Here is a 17,786-nt window from a genome sequence, read left to right as displayed (position 1 = left end):
CTTGTATATTTCAAGTAGGCAAGAGCCCACAGGGGGTGGTGTCTTGTATAGCTCTGTTGGAATCTAACTTATGAAGCACACCTGTGGGTTTGCTACAAGCAGTAAGGGAAGGCAGACAATTTCCCATACTCCACTGATCTTCAAGTTGTCCTTTAGGTTGCCTAAAAAGACTCCAACGAAATGAACAAACTTGCCACAACAACAGGATCAATACTGTAAGTGACTCCTCTTCATTTCCTGATTCTCATATCTTCTCTAGCCACATGTGGTATTTTGGTGGTACACATTTTTAGTTGCCGTTGATGAAGTTATAGATACAGGTACTTTTCCTGCATTACTTTCGAAAACTTCTAAAGCACTGCCCAAAATGTTGCAGTCAGGTAACACAGAAGTATCTTCTTAAGCAATTTCTATTGCTGGGTGTACTTCCTGCTACAAACACTCCCAGAATACACGAAGATTAAGTTCCTGTCCTACTGTTCCCACAAGTGTGTGTCTGGGCTTATCTGCGTTGTGCTCAAGGGACTTTGAACAATCTGATCAATATGCCCTATCAAAATTCCTAAGAGACAGAGTTGATAGTAATTTAAGTGGATCCAGGAATGGGAGTCTATTCACGTCAATTGAGATGGAATTCTGATTCCCTATTTCTTTCTTATGTTTTCTGTATTGCGTTGCCACACATCCATTTAAATGCTATATATCCCAGCTATCTGTCCTTTTCTGTTTCTAAGACCTTTTGACCCTCTGAAATATCCTATTTTGGTTCTCATATTGAATCCTGTCTTTTGTTTTACTAAAATATAAAGTTCTCAAGTCCTATAAGTAGTTCAATAAATAAAATATGTGTTAGAAGTAACTATTTAAAATAGACAAACACAAATGTCACTAGTTTTTTATGGCTTTGCTACACATTCTGCTTAGGCAAAGGAGACTGGTATTTTGTTATCTCTGCCCAACATCAGAAAGAGATGTTACATGTAGTCCTCACATGGACTACGAAACGCTATGATGAGACCCAGACAACTACAACACACTGTTACATCTTTGTATACTTACTACAGCAGGAGAGGGGACATGGATGCTGGGAACAGATCGAGGCCACACATGATTGGCTAAGTGGCAGAGAACAACTCCGTCAGTAAGAGCTGCTCCAAGATCACTGGGCAAAGACACTTTTAACCGTGACTCAATATTCTACAAAAGAATGAAAATCATGTATCACACAAAGCAAATAAGAATACAGTTAAATGATTAAATACAGCTGCTCTTCTCAACCTTATTTATTCTGCAGCACATTTCATAAGAGCAGAACCTCTCATGGACCAACAACCCTCTTAATTCTCTGGGGCTTGGTTCTCAAAAGGTTTCATTCTGTGGACCACCAGGATTCACAACTGACCACAGTTTGAAAGCTACTGAGCTAAAAGACAAATGGAGTTTTCACAGTGCAGCACATGGAATTAAAATCCAGCAACGCAGATAAAAAGAACGTTACTCAAAATTGATGAAAACCACAAATCCCAGGGTGAGTAATCAAGGTCCAAGAAATATATTCCACATCCTCCAGGTACTCAGAGAGTAGATGTACTATGAAAATAGTTGTCTTAAAGCGTAGGAGTGGAATGTAGTCACCAGAGGCAAGAGATAATATTTTCCCTGCAAAGGAAAACTGAACTACTACATTTAATCAGTTTAAGTTATCTTAAGCAGGAAAAGGCAATGAAGTGTAGTGGTTACCGGAGAAGAGAACAGGGTTCCAATTCACGGGTTCTATTCTGGTCTCATTCAATATATCATTTTCAGTCAAGCTGTAGCGGTGTTGGTCCCAGGATATTAGCGAGACAAGGTGGGAGAAGTAATAGCTTTTATTGGACCAACTTCTGTTCGTGAAAGAGACAAGCTTTTGAGCTACACAAATCTTAGAGCCTACCTATTTCATTCAGTGTATGACCTTTGGCAAATCACTCTTCTGTATTTCAGTTTACATATCTGCAAAATGAGTTTGGTTTTACACTTAAAACTAGGAAGTAGATTGTGAGGCTCAAAATATGCAAAGTCCTTTCAGATCAACAGATCAAAGGAGCTAGAGCTACATCAGTACAAAATATTATTTAGAGAACATGCTGGGTTATGCTTTCCTTTAAGCCAGGGGTGGGCAAACTACAGCCCGGGGGCCGGATCCAGCCCGCAAGCCGCACCCCACAGCTCGGCCCCGCTCCGGCCGGGGCGCTGGGTCAGGGCCAGATCACGCAACTTGGCCCCGCTCCGGCGGTCCGGCCGGGGCGCTGGGTCGGGGGGCCGCACCAGCGGATAGGCTGCGTTCCAGCCGGGGCGCTGGGTTGGGGGCTGCACCAGCAGCTGGGCCCTGCTTCATCACTGGGTTGGGGCCGGACCACACGGCTCGGCCCTGTTCCAGCCTGGACGCTAGGTCAGGGCTGGACCATGCAGCTCAGCCCTGCTCTAGCGCTCCAGCCAGGATGCTGGGTCAGGGCCCCATCATGTGGCTTGGACCCACTCCAGCACTCCAGTGCTCCGGCTCGGGTGCTGGGTCGGTGCCGCACCATGCGGCTCAGCCCCACTCTGGTGCTCCAGCCAGGGCACAAGGTTGGGGGCTGCACCATGTGGCTCCCGGAAGCCACGGCATGGCCCCACTCTGGCTCCTACGCGCTCCAATGGGAGCTGCAGGGGCAGTGCCTGCAGATGGGGCAGCCGCCTGGCCGCGTCTCCGTGTAGGAGCCGGAAAAGGGACATGCCACTGCTTCCAGGAGCCGCTTGAGGTAAGCGCCACTCAGAGCCTGCACCCCCCTGAGCTTCTCCCCACACCCCAACTCCCTGCCCCAGCCCTGATCCCCCTCCCGTTCTCCAAACTCCTTGATCCCAGCCCGGAGCACCCTCCTGCACCTCAAACCTCTCATCCCCAGCCAGAACCCGTACCCCTGCCTCAGCCCTGATCCCCCTCCGGCCCTCCAAACCCCTCGGTCCCAGCCCAGAGCACCCTCCTACACCCCAAACTCCTCATCCCCAGCCCCAGCCCAGAGCCCACACCCCAATCCCAATTTTGTGAGCATTCATGACCCGCCATACAATTTCTATTCACCAAAGTGGCCCTTGGGCCAAAAAGTTTGCCCACCCCTGCTTTAAGTTCATGAGTGGAAGAAAAAAATCCATTCCGGTGAAGTGCTTATATTCACTACTGTATTAGAATCAGCATTTACGGAATGGGTAAGATGTCTTATTCCTTGACAAAGTCTCAGACAATTACAACGATAACTTACATTTTTAGGTTTCAGAGTAGAAGCCGTGTTAGTCTGTATCCGTAAAAAGAAAAGGTGTATTTGTGGCACCTTAGAGACTAACAAATTTATTAGAGCATAAGCTTTCATGAGCTACAGCTCACTAGTCTCTAAGGTGCCACAAGTACTCCTTTTCTTTTTACATTTCTAGGTACCTTTCATCCCAAAACATTCCAAACCACTTTACAGACACTTCTAAGAGTCACTTCCTGCACTACAGAAATGCAGCCATCTCTGGGGTGAAACACCGCAGCAGCATAACAAACCATAGCATTTTTATTATTTATTATGTGTACTGTGGTCGTGTAGTGCCAGTCATGGACCACAACTCCACTGTGCTAATTTCTGTATAAACACAGAACAAAAAGACAGTCCCTGCTCCTCAGGGCTTACCCTCACTACCAGGGTAAATTGACCAAAGTTACGTTATTCCAGCTACGTGAATAAGGTAGCTGGAGTCGACGTAGCTTAGGTCGACTTACCCTGGTGTCTTCACTGTGCTGCGTCGACAGGAGACGCTCTCCTGTCGATTTAGCAGGTCTTCACTAGACCCGTTAAATTGACACCCGCTGCATCAATTGCAGCAGCATCGATCTCCCTGGTAGTGAAGACAAGCCCTCAGTATAAGACAGGAGACAATAGGTGGATACTGACAGATGGGTAGTAAAAGGAAACATGATATTAGTTAGCAGTGGTCCAAGCATACCAACTGCCTAACCATTACCAAGCTTTTTGTAGGCATCATGGCAAAGGAAAGTTTTAAGAAGGGATTTGAAAGAGGACAATGAGGTGGCTTTACGGATGTTTACAGAGAGTTCCTCCCAACTGGGAGGGGCAGCCTGGGAGAAAGCACAAAGATGCTCTTTAAATCTTCAAACAAATGGGTGATGAACGCTGGCTTCATTGGCAATCAGGTGGGAGTGGACAACTTGACAGTGTATGAGAAGTGACATTACACGACAGGAGTAAGATGAAGACTACTGTATCCAACTGAATTTTTAGATTGTGAAGTTACTAACGTTTAATCTATCCAAAACACTCTGGCTGGCACTGGTTAAATGAAGCAAGTCCAAAACAACGAAGAAACATTTGTAGCATACTTGCAGTGAATTTGCTAAAATGCTTGTACACTAGTTACTGCGAGTACACACCTTCCGCAGTTGCTCCATTAGTTCCAACTCTTCCTCACGTTGCTTGGAGTTCTGCCTTGCTCTAGGGTCTGTAGAATCATTAGGAGGACATGCGGCAGAAGAGGGAGATGAAGCAACAACTAGAAAAACCAGCATGAAGGAAAGTGACAAACTGAGTTTGATTGGGAGGTATTCCTTTAATGCAGTATTACACATGCACAGTAAGCAAGTTTGGGTATAGTACATTGCTATTCACAAATTGATTTCCTTCATTTGATTATTAATCTAAGCAAGGCTTAGATGCTGTTAATTTTCTTTTGCCCAATAAACACTTGCATAAAAAGAATTAATTTTAGATAGCTGAAATGTTGCTTTGTACAACTTTCGTCAATCTTACTACAAAGGTATGAATTCTGGTATGTACTACAGTACAATGCAAAGTCTATAAAGCTGCCTTTGTCACTATCAAGGGGCTTAATAAATAGCATTACAATAGCCTCTGTATAGGTGAAAGTATAAATCCAGGAGAGCACAACACTAATCTCCCCACACACACACTCCACAAATTTGCACATCATATTCTTTGATATTTGTTAAATTTATTTATTACCAAGACAAAAATATTCGACTTATTACAAATAGGACTATAATGGTTTATTCTAACAAAGTTTAGCGACTGGTGTCCACAGATAGGTCTCTAAAGCTAATTTCCTGAGAATAAAGCTACTGCCGCCAAGATAATGCAATTGTGCACAAAGTGGTTAACATGGAAGTTAATATAACTTTGTAACACAGTCCAGCTTCTCCAGCTCTATAACCTACCTTTGTTAATTTCATCCCTTACAGCTGCTCGGAAAAGGAAACTCTCAGGTCGCTGGGAAGGGTTTCTATAGGAAGGAGGAGCGGCAGGGCCAGGATACAGAGAGGAAAGATGGACTGAACAAATGTGGAAAGGCACAGGAAAGGAGAGGAGGAGAAAGAAGAAAAAAGGTTACGAGTTTAATAGGAAATGGGTTCAGCACTGTAGTAATTAAAAGAACATAATAAAATTATAACCTAATGACAAGATGAATTACAGCCATGCATGATAAAAGCATAGGGCAGAAAGACACATCTTCAAGAGCACTTGCATGCTAAGCACATTCCATGCACTTTTACCAACAAATTGTTCCATTTTGTATTTAATGTGTCATTAGGGCAACGCCAATGCCAGAGCCTGGAAAATGTGGAGCCCCACCACTTCCCAAAGAAGGTGCCAACAGCTCTGTGCTCTATTTACTTCTGTAACTCAAGAGAGAACTTAACAACAAGTCAGACCCACAGACAGAGCAGTCCAGCTTATGGATAGGAATGACATCCTTAACAGACTACTTATGCAAGCAAGCAATTTAACCTACTTTAGCCCTTCTTTTTAGACTTTTTGCACCTCTCTCCTGTTACCTGTTTGAGTAGTAGGTGAACCTGGTGATATAGTAGATCTGTCATCACTCTGTGGACAAATAAGTAAAACAGCATTAATGATCCTCATTGAGACAGGCTACGACTAGCTTTTCAGAAGTTACCATCCACCTAGACACATTTCAGAAAAAAAAATAAGGGAAAAAACAGCCTATTGTTAAAAAAAGATGTACAATAGGCACTTATTTTGCAGAACTGATGGTCGTCATCTTCTTCAAGGAATAAAATGGTGAAAGAGGTATTGCTTCCGGAAAGGAGAGCAGCAGTGCTGTGTTTGAATATTTTTCAGGGTGGGAACAGGGACATAACCTGTTTTTCAATTAAATATCATGCAAAACATGCAAGACAGCAGCTTTGATCCGAATACACAGCCCACTCTAAATCTCTGCAAGAGCAAAATTAGTATTAATTGAATTTCACTCTCCTGCCCACCCTTGGAGTAATATTGTAGTTAGAACTAATGAAAGTGCTGATTAAAGATGAGTTAATGATGGATTAATGATTTCTTGTGATTAAGGTTTTTTCTGTTCAATATAATAAAGTTTCTATAGCAGATGACGATGTACAGGATAATCATGATTTATGGTAAGAGTAAACTTGTAAAGAAAAAAAGCAATGACATTTCCAGTAAGCTACAAGTCAGTAGATGTCTTAAGGGAAGATAAAATAGAAGAAATGGTGACAGGCAACAAGAATCTAAGAATCAGTCCATACAGGGATTGAAACCCTGCTAGCTACTAACATGTTTGCATGGTTTAGGCTCACTGAAGACAGGACCAAAAGCTAAAGCGACGTAAAACCTACTGCAGTTTAATCAGGTCAGTCAAGTTCATAACCTCTGAATTTCAGATTAGAAGCTGACAGACTAACACATATTAAAATAGAATTGTGGATCTGAGAGTTTTTTGTTGGCTTTACTGGTGAATAGCAGCTAGAGATACCTTGACAGATCTGAAGGCATGAGGCAGGGTGGTAGCACAGCCCTCTTGATTCAACCCTGACAGCGACTGAACACAGAAAGAAAGAAGGCAGTACCAACGTTAGCGAACAGTTGACAGGCTGTGCCCGGGCAAAATGCACCAGTAAGATTAAAAAGGGCAGGTACTTACAAATGTTCAAGTGTTGCAAAGGTATTAGTGGGAAGAGATAAAAATGCCAGAAAATTTATTTGATAAATCTAAAATACAATTAAAATGTTCCTACCCTCAAAAATATTAGTCCATTAATTTGAAAGATGGGATGTTTCATTTAAAACAAGAACACAATCACATCAAAAGCAGAACTAAGAACAATCATACTGGTAGAAAGCTCTTCAGTCATATACTGCACTGGTCACCACACTCACTGACACAGAAGCCACTAATTAATTTTAAGCCACTAATCAGAAGGAACAGATTTTTGTACACTTTCAAAATACAAATTTCACGTTGAATTGAATAGGTTGTTTTCCTATTAACTTCATGAATGTGCAGAAAACAACATCACCTGATTGGCTCCAAGGCACAAGAACAGTACTGTGCCTATAAGGAAACACACACCAACATCTGATTATTTTCACAATGAAAAATTTAAAAAGTGATATTTATGAGTTAAAAGCAAGCAAGGTAAATAAAATCCCAGAGACAGAAACTAAGCTATCAGAGAAGATGTCCGAAATGAAGCTTTTCAATGCTTTAGTGAGCAAATTGCCATCATATTTTAATAGATGTCAAAGAGGCAGAAGATGAACTACTCTTCATGTTTACACAGTGGTTCTTGCTTTTTCCTGGTAGAAGTTTTTAAACCAACAGGTGCAGCTTGGGGACCAAAGTCTCGAAAAGCAATATTTGGCGCCCTTATGCTGGCTAGCTATGGATCCCTCAGCTGTTACTACTGCTCTCAAATATGTGCAATGAGTGTGATGACAAGGCTATGGCCTACATCGTCTGCTAGAGAACAAAGGAGAGTCGACTTAAAGACACACTGACTATACACCCTGACTGCTAAGTCTTGCCCATGATTCAACACACAAAGGACCTGTAGTGTGTCAACACAGCAAGTTATAGGGGAGTCTGGATCAGGCACAACAGTTTCACTGTGGTTCTACCCAGTCCTACATTTTCCTGCACACATGAAATGCAAACTCAGAACTGTGCCCTTAGATTTTAAGTGGCACGAATTAGACTATATTCTTCTAGTTCTTAGAGAGTATACTCAAAGCAGCACAGTTCAGGAGCTGGATGAGAAAAGAAGGGACCAGTACTTTCCAAAACTGCTTTCAAATAATACTTGAACATATACAAAACAACAAAAGGTTACTACCTCCAACAACCATCTAGGTGTAATGCACACATACTTGTTTGTTGAAATCTTAACATGACTGTTACCACACTGCCCCTTTCGAAAAAGAGACAGTAAGAAGTCATCTCTTACAGAAGCTATTTGCAGGGCCAGCCTTAAGCACAAGTATCTTGGTAGCCTTAGTGGCTCACAAGACAACTCCCTCACCACATTAATATAGTGGGGGGAGGAGAAGGGGTGTTGTGAGGCCTGGTTCTTGCCTGGGGCACAGTTGACAAAACAAGTAAAGAACCCACAGGCTTTTAAATAATGCCTAAAGAAAGGGATATGCGCAGGCCCACAACATTAACTTAACACTTTGTTTCTATAAGAAAAGACCAAGTCATCCCTGACACAGGCTAACAGAAGGGCTTATACACAAATCACACACCCATCAGCAGGCAAGAGGGAGGAAACAGCGGTACACAAAAGGATAAGACAGCCACAACAGTAACACACTGCATGCTCTTCACCTGTTTGAGAGTCCCCGGCCTTCTTTTAATGGTATCGGTGTTATTGTCAATCTCAAACACAAAGAGAGGCTCAAAGCCATTCTGTCAGGGATAGCAGAGGAAAGAGAGAGGAAAAAGAGGAGGAAGTAAAGTGAGACGAAGAACCATCTTGAGAATCAAAGACAAAGGAACCAGGATACTGGTCTTGGTGACAGGCTCAACAATTCATTCCTAAAATATACTGCTGTAAACTTTTCACTTGGCCTCCATGCTCAACTCTTATTACTGAAATCACAAGAACTGCCCCTCACTAGGACTAATTGCAGCATATAGGTATTGTACAGAGCAGATTCAAAAGAAGAACTGTGCCCTAGATGAATCAGGATATTACAATTTAATGTCTGTATTATGGGTGAATTCAATAATTAAGTATTTAAATACTGAAAAGGACACCCTCTGTCTGATAGTTAGAAAAATCAAAAATACAAGTTACGATATGGCTAAATCCTGCTCACTTTACTCACACAATTATTACTGCACTGCAGTAGTGCTTACAGGTCCTAATTGTGGATCATGGCCCCAATGTATTAGGTGCTGTACACGCAATGAAAAGATGGTCCCTGACCCAAAGAGCATATGATCCAAGTATAAGATGAGACATGACAGGTGAATACAACAAACAGGGTGAGGGCCCAGGCAACCGTGAGAGGACAAATACAGTAAAAAGCAGTGATCACAGAATAGGTTGAGACCTTGGTATTGTCAATGCAAGTAACCTCAGTTACAGTCAATGGGACTACTTTTGTGAGTAAGGCAAGCAGGATTTGTTTCTACTGTACAATTGACACATGGATAACAACCCCCTTTGACTCCCCTCAGAGAACACCGATTTCTCACTCATTTTTTTAGCAAACTTTTAGTCGGTCTAGCTGAAATTAATCAGCAAGATTGAAATTCATCACAGTGTGCACATTTCCGATACTATGGCCTAACTCCACTTGTCATGGAATCACCTTAATTCACACACATTTAGAAGAAATATACAACTAATCTGTACTACTGTTAGTGCTTACAGGAATAGTATGTGTATCTGTGCATTGTGAGGACAACAGACCGTTATAAAAGGAGAGTGTACGAACAAAATAAAGTACTACAGCTGAAAGTCTACAGCTTTTCACAAATCACAAAATTAGGCAAAGTTTATCTTTACAGCAACCATTCCCATGAAGGGCAACATTTACAAAGAGGCCCAAGAAATATATGGTGTGAGACTTCAAAAGAAGGCTGCAAACTTAAGTTCCTTTTCCGTTACCACTTTCTGCACATGCAAGAAAAGCATAAAGGGGGGGAAAGCAAACAAACAAAGTTTTCCAATCAACCTGTAGGCATAGGTATGATCATTCTCAGTTCCTTACAATCAGCTGAAACCATTATTTAGAGCAGCGGTTCTCAAACTGTGGGACAGGACCACAAAGTGGGTCGGGACCCCATTTTAATGGGGTCACCAAAGCTGGTGTTAGATTTGCTGGGGCCTGGGGCTGAAGCTGACACCTGAGCCCTACCACCCAGGGCTGAAGACCACACCCAGGGGCTTGAGTCCCGAGCAGCGGGGCTCAGCTTACAGGCCTACACCCACCACCCCCGCTCGGGGCGCTGGGGCTTGGGTGTGCTCAGGCTTCAGTCCACCCTCCTGAGGTTGTGTAGTAATTTTTGTTGTCAGAAGGGGGTCATGGTGCAATGAAGTTTGAGAACGCTGGTTTAGAACAAAAGAAAAGCAACATCTCAGTTTGCAGAGCTCTGACGTAATGAGGGAAATGCCAAACAAAAGGCCTTTATTATAGTTCTACATAAAACTCCATTGTGTTTAAAATAGAACACTAATCCCATAAAGCAAGAGTAATTGTTAGAGTCTCCACTGGAATAAAATTAGGTACTTTCAAATAAAATTTATCTGCAAGTTCAGAAGTGCACAATAATTACTTAGGTCAAATTCACTAAGATCCATATAATCATGCATAGTTTTTTAAAGCAGAGAAAATAAAAGTGGTGTTTATTCTTCCCAAGTCCACCTAGACACATTTCAGAAAATAAATATAAAGGAAAGAACAGCTATCAAGAAGTGGGAGTGAAGCATGTAATGCTCTCTGCACATCAGTGGAAGAAGTATGGAATGTACAAAAGCTAGCTGTGAAAGAAAAATAAATTTGCATTTCAAATCCCTAAGGCTGGTGAAAGCGACAGATGAAGCCTAACTGGAGTTAAAGTAGTTTTAACTCCAATGACAAACAACTCTTCTGAAGCAGACTGATAACTTGCCCAACAGCAAATATCTATTCTTTTTTAGAAACAGTACTTTTTTTATAAATGTACATGCTACATTTTATGAAATTTCCATGGCTCAATGTTTCAGTTACTCATTAGAAACAGTTTTCCTGGTTTATATAATCAAAAGGCATAGGTATGATCATTCTCAGTACAAAACAATCTGCAGAACATGATGAACAGTTCATCAGAACTGGTATTTTCAGGCAAAGAGTACTGGATTATTATAATTTAATAATTCTGCAAAATAGTAAAAGAAACAGAATGGGGAAACCAGTTGATTTAAAAAATTCCCTATTAGCCTGCCTGTTACTTGGTGACATATACAGATATGAACATGAGTGAAGATATCAAAAGAAGTCCACAGTGATGAAAGTCCCATTTCTGAAATCTCCATGTGGTTATGTACAGCATATAAAATATAGTAGATTAATTTAATACCTCACCAATAGAACAACAACATCAAATAGAAAAGATTCCCTACAATATGCCTTATAAATATATTCCAAACACTTGAAGTTCATAAAAACTGAATATCAACAACTGAAGAAAAATAACCTTTTCTGTTTAGTCCCGTCCCCCGCTCCCCGATTTTATTATATAAGAATAAGTAAAATATATTCTACACTACAAGATAATGATCTATATAGATAGTTCTAGGCATGACCACATCTAAAAACAAAAGCTAATGTAACTCCTTAATTTATTACATACCCTATTTCTTATTGTTCCAACATCTAATCTGTATTTAATGTGAAATGAAGCTCTTGAGTAGAGAGAGAGATACCAAGCATTATGATTTAACAATTTGAATAGGGACAATCTTCACAGTTTTGACCTCCTTACTATCAAGTTTCAATGCTCCTGAGCTGCACTTGATAACCTTGCTGTACGCAGGAACACTCAGGCAGAGAACTGAAGGATATGTAATAAAAAAATTAATCTGAGGCATGCAATCATGCAATGGCAGGCAGATCTGATGCATTTTCTGTAGGCGATGAAAGGAGAAAACTACTGCATTAACTCAACTCTTTAGTTACTATGAATCTCTCTAAGGTACTATAAAAGGAATAGCATAAAACATGAATGAAGTACCTCTATTAATGTTTAAACTTTTTTAAAACATCAAGAACTGGTGATTTTATACACACTTTCACTGATAAACAGTGAAACAGAAGCAAAGAATAATCTGTGACTTGTGAACTTCCTCTTCTGTTACCATAGTCTATGATGACTAAGACCCTAGATCCAACAAATCAGACAATGATTGGTAGGCAAACAAGATGAGGCAGGAGGACACATCTCCAAGCTTTATATTAATGTTGTGAAACTAAATGTTACATAACATGCAGGTGAGCCAAACAGAAGGATGTACTAAAGTTGGACTGTTAATGAGGTAACACAAGAGACAAAGGAGTGAGGTAATATTTTTATTGGACTAACTTCTGTTGGCGAGACAGACAAGCTTTTGATTTTACACTGAGCTCTTCTTCAGGTAACACTGCATTTTAGAAACTGTTCTCCAGCAACACTTATATCATTACACTCTTATTAAAATGTTTAGCTTTTGCAAACATGGGAAAATTTCAGTGTAATAACACTGGATGCATAGCAGCTGGAAGGCAGTGCAAATGTGAATTCAATAGTATCAGAGTTCATAACAAAATCACTTTGCAGAGAAGATCATCATGTTTTATGCTATTCAGATTAGCTCTAACAAATCTGTCTAATCTGAGTGAATCATAACATCATGCTAACTCTATGTTCTAGATTCTGCCACAAACAGGCCATTTCGTGCAGGGTTCTTACCACTAACAAGGCACTATCATCAGTGTGCTGAGACCTTCTGGATGGAAAAGGACACTGAGGAGGTGGGAGAGATGGAGGAATGTCAGAAACATACAAACACAATGACATAATATACAAACTCACACAAACATTCTGGAATATGGTGAGTTCCTTTATCTTGATAGCATTTTGGGGCAATTTTGCTATAATGTTTACAACGCAATATAGTATGTGTAACTAAACAATAGAAAATGTATTAATATGTAGTCACATGATCTGTGGATTAGAATGTGTTCGTACCAATTCAAGAACGAATTATTTTATTTTCTGTTGCTGTTCTTTTCCTTACTATGGAATTGCAAGGGAATCCTTAGAAAATATTAAAAATCAGAAGATCAAGTAAGAAAGGAGGAAAAACTATTTAAAACAGTCCAGTTTGCATAATTTTCACATGAAATAGTCAATTGGAAAATGCTTCTCAACTAATTTTCTGCATACTGTAGTCATTACAGCTTCCGATTGGATTAATACTGCCAACTAAAATTATCTTTCAATAGGACAAAAAGCTATTTTATTACTCTGCAGAACTTTGATGTGGAAAAATGAACAAATGCCATTAGATCAGGTCTGCTTTTAAGCCAGGATCTGTTTCAGCACAGTGTGAGACCATTTGAAAAAAACCCAAAAACTCAAGTATAATTTAGTTATTAGAATTTAGGTAATAAGAAGAGCAAAACCAAAGCTGGTATTATTTACTGGTAACACAAAAAGTTCTGATGCTTCATTTTCAGGGGGTAATTAGTAATCTAATGATAATGAAATATGTAAAGAAACGGAAGAGAAGACACTAGGACAGAAATGACTGTAACACAGAACAAGTAAGTGCTTATTTTAGTACTCCCAATAGAAAGTTAATTAACCTGCTGCACTGCTTCAAGAAGAATCTTAAATGTAACATGAAGTGTATTATATATAAACATGAAAAGCACCCAAAAGCAACACAAGAAAACACACAGAGCACAGAGGAATCATACATGAAAAGGAAGGGAAAATATTCCACGATAAGCAACAAAAAGAAGAATTGTCGTTGTTTAGCTCCTGCACAGTTTTCTTTAAACTAACCACTGAAGGTTACACCACAAGCAACAAACCGTTTCAACAGAGGGTTCTAAAAATCAGTGATAAAGTCAGCCCACACATTAATACACTTTGCTGCTCTTACCTCACTATCCAGAGGACTTTGCTTCAGAGGACTCTGGGATGCCTTTTGCTGCAGAACAATCAAAGGAATGAGTTAATAGGAGTTGATAGGCAAGCATAAATTAGATAACAGGAATAAGAGAGCAGTATTTAGAGGTGTTTTAAAACACTGGAAGCCTTAATTTTAAATAAAATAGGCACTGAGGAACTTTCAAGTTTTCATTAAACTAAACTTAGTGAATATTCTCAATCTAAAACTTCTACTTCATTTTTAAAACATTTTAATATTCAAGTTATACAAAAAGCCCAAAATATTTTCCCAAACAGGAAGTACTTAGCTGAAGATATCTAATTGCTCATGAACAACAATGTTTTCATTCAGTTCTCTTTAAGTCTAGCAACGATTGTTCTATGAGAGTCAATTGTTTTGGGCACTTGTGTAAGCTCTTTAAACAGTTGTAATGACATTGCTAACAATCATATATGCTACAATTCTGTGGAATTTTTAGCACAAAAGCATGGATATGAAATACATCAAGTCTGAAAGGGAGAGGGGCTTGCATCTTTAACAAGACAGCTCTTCTCCCACGTGTTGCAAAGAGTCTGAGCTAAACAGGTTTTAATAGAAACCAGAGTTTTGAACGGTCCACTAAAATCCCTTCCTTAAAGTAGCTTCATACAGTACAAAGACACAAAATGACAATCTTCTTCGCTTGCAGGTCATCCTGAATCATAAAGTATAACTGTAGCATTTTCTTTGTGATAGCTAGAGCTGAATGTGGATCATAACAGCAGTGGGTTGAGCTAATCACAGACACAAAAATAGATCTAAGGTGTGGAAATTGGTTAGACCACAGTCCCCTCTCATCTGTACAACCACGTCCTCATCTTCCAAATCTCTCCTCAAAGCCTACTTCTTTCTACAATTTCTCCAACAAGGCTAACCTTATCAAATCTAAATTAGTGAGAAAAGTAATGAACATAATGCACCCTCTGTGAAAACAAGACATTTCATAACTGTAAACCTCCCTCTCCTCATTTCCTTAATATCATCTCTCCCTGCATCAAGCTATAGTTACAACTTAGATTGGAAGTTTCCAGGAGCAGAGACTATTTCTTTGTTCTCTCTGTAAAACACACTTATGGCGTGATATACCAATGTTAAATAATAATTAGAACTCTGTCTCTGTCATGGAGGTCGCAGAAGTCACGGATTCTGTGACCTCCATGATTTCTACAGTGGCTAGCTGCTCAGGGGGCCCTGGGGACAGCCACACTGGCCGCTGCTGGAGCAGCTCCGCAGCCAGCCACACCGGCCGCTGCTTGGGCAGCCCTGGGCAGCTGGCCCCAGGGACTGCTTGAGCAGCAGCCGGTTCAGCTGGCCCCGGAGCCCACCTAAGCAATGGTCCTGGGGACAGCGGGAGCAGCCACAGCTCGGTGGCCTCAGGCAGTGGTCCCAGGGGTGGCTGGAGCAGCGACGGGGATGTGGCCTTCTTGGGGGCAGCCAGAGCAGCTACTGCTCAGCACCCCCTTCCTCCCCCCGCCACCGAGCAGCGGCTCCCCCCGGCCTGCCCCTATAGCTGTCCCTTCCTCAGAGCAGCGGCTCCCCCCAGGACCCCCTAGCTAAGATTTAGTCACGGGTATTTTTAATACAAGTCATGGACAGCTCACAGGCAATAAAGAAAAATTCACAGCCCCGTGACCTGTCCATGACATTTATTAAAAACATCCATGACTAAATGGCAGCCTTAATAATAAGCCACACAATTCAATTTGTGGAGGACCCAGGAAAGGTACATATTAGACACCAAGTAAATATAAAAATGACTTACTTTGACAAAGTCAAGCACAGCATCCCTCTGGATCTGTTTCGTCCTCATCCTGTCCTCCTCATACTGAAGTGCTGCAAGCTGGGCTTCTCTCCGAGTGCGCTCCACTACGTGCTCTCGCCTTCGGTGAAGTTCAGCATCTGTATGAGAGATCTGGAACAAAATAATTATCCACTGCATAACAAAAGAAACGCATTAGGCTGCAAGACTGAAGATAGGTGCAAAGGGAGCAGTGGGGAGATTACAGAGCTGCAACACATGTTTCTGTGGATCAACTGGGTAAAAGCAAGTTAGTTTATCATAAAAGAGAAACACACTCAAAAGAATAAAGCAAAGGTGTACAGTGTATTACCTGATTGTGGTTGCTGGACAGAGACAGAAGGTAAGATGAATCAGCTGGGGCTCTGATAAACAAAAAGACAGCCATAGAGAGAATAAGTATACTTCTCTCATTAAATTAAATCATTCTTCACACACCAATGGTCAACAATGATAAGACATCCTAATCAACACTGGATAAATAACTATGTTTTGTAAATTAACACACAAGTTGTTAAATCCAACTGCAGCAATAATGATCCAATATCTAATAATTTCTTATTATATCACAGACAATGGACAGTAGTTTGTGTCACAGTTCCAGTGTAAAACCAAAGTCCTTTTACAGCTGAAAGTGTATTGACAATAGTGTGAAATTTGGCTTATCTCAGACCTATATTCAGAACTTAATAACCACTATCTGACAGCTTTCAGTAAGTTACTTATTTAACTGTCTTTAAGACCTTTTTAGTTCAACCCGATATCAAGAAGCAATTATCAGGCCTATTATTGAGGAGATACTTGATTTTAAAACAGAAATCACATGCTTCTTTTCACTACCTCTCTGCCTTGTCCACATAACTCCTTTGTCCTTGGTGTCGCTCTCTGTCCTGCATCAAGCTTAGTGTTTCTGGTCTTCGTAATTCATCAGTATCCCTGAAAGTAAACACAGATTGGGAGGTTGGTTATTGATGCATAAGAAATGGCAAACAAATGTAACTTTTTTTCTAATTATCAGCTGCTTATAAAAGTAAATGACTAAACAGGTAACTTCCAATAACATTCAAGACTAAATTTAAAGATGACCAAAGCAAGGAAGTTCAGATTTAAGGCTAGGCTAACAACTGTTGTAATATAAATATTAAAGCGCTCTAGTAATATCACTATTGAGTGCAACGATTTTAAAAGGTGCAAAAAGACGGAATTTCTGTTTTAACGCTGACTTCTTGGGTTTTGGAGTGTAGCTAACTCTGGGAAGAGCATTAGTTAAAAAAAAGTCAGTAAGGAACTTCATTATTCTTTCTCACACTTTTAGAACAAATCTGCTCAGTTCATTGATCAAAAGATTATTTTCTAACAGCCAGTGTTGCAAACTCCATCTGAGTCCTTTCTGTCTCATATACAAACACAGAAACAGACATCTGTAAAGACCTTAGCTAATAATTTGTTTGCTTGTAAGTGAGGGAGAACAGAACACAACTTGAAATGAATCAATTAAATTAAGTGTCCAGTAACAGTGTCAGTAACAAAAGAAGGTATACGCAAAAAGCATCTGAGTTTTCACTATGAATTGTTCTCTGGTTTAAAACATAAGGCAAAATATTTTTTAAAACAGGCACTTAAGTAATATATGCAAGACATACCTCCTCAGGTACAAACAAAACTGAGCACGCAAAATATGCAGTTGCATGGGCAAATCAGGTAACTGCATTCAAATGGGTAACTGTACATGTTCCACAAGGATGTATTTTGTGTACACAGCTTAAGATGCCTGTTTTTAAAATTAAGCTCTATACGTAGGATACTATACGTGATGCACCCATTACTGTGTTGGCTGGCAGGAAGAGCACTGTGTCAAGCGAGCAACAAAACCCAAACTCCATATGCAGATCTAAGCAGCATGTAGCATTGCTGAATCAGGAACTTTTTACAGACTGCACGCTTGTGCAAGCT

The 17,786-nt window shown here is 40.5% G+C and overlaps 1 protein-coding gene across 6 annotated transcripts in view; it reads right to left on the bottom strand.

Moving 5' to 3' along the window:
* LRCH3 (leucine rich repeats and calponin homology domain containing 3) overlaps positions 1–17,786 on the bottom strand; it is a 101,710-nt gene that overhangs the window by 16,119 nt on the left and 67,805 nt on the right. For 2 of the 6 annotated variants that reach the window (XM_074963389.1, XM_074963386.1), the window contains exons 11-20: positions 16,674–16,769; positions 16,147–16,198; positions 15,798–15,947; positions 13,988–14,035; positions 12,787–12,840; positions 6,826–6,891; positions 5,867–5,915; positions 5,249–5,362; positions 4,448–4,566; positions 1,060–1,197 (exon numbers count right to left, since the gene is read on the bottom strand). In XM_074963389.1, the coding sequence (XP_074819490.1) occupies positions 1,060–1,197; positions 4,448–4,566; positions 5,249–5,362; positions 5,867–5,915; positions 6,826–6,891; positions 12,787–12,840; positions 13,988–14,035; positions 15,798–15,947; positions 16,147–16,198; positions 16,674–16,769 (886 nt within the window). Of the gene's footprint in view, positions 1–1,059; positions 1,198–4,447; positions 4,567–5,248; positions 5,363–5,866; positions 5,916–6,825; positions 6,892–8,676; positions 8,758–12,786; positions 12,841–13,987; positions 14,036–15,797; positions 15,948–16,146; positions 16,199–16,673; positions 16,770–17,786 lie in introns of all 6 variants that reach the window. The other 4 variants (XM_074963391.1, XM_074963388.1, XM_074963387.1 and 1 more) reach the window with 3 other exon arrangements.

This window comes from Natator depressus, chromosome 9 (genome assembly GCF_965152275.1).
Source record: "Natator depressus isolate rNatDep1 chromosome 9, rNatDep2.hap1, whole genome shotgun sequence".
NCBI lineage: Eukaryota > Metazoa > Chordata > Testudines > Cheloniidae > Natator > Natator depressus.
This window is presented reverse-complemented; position numbering and strand designations above follow the sequence as displayed.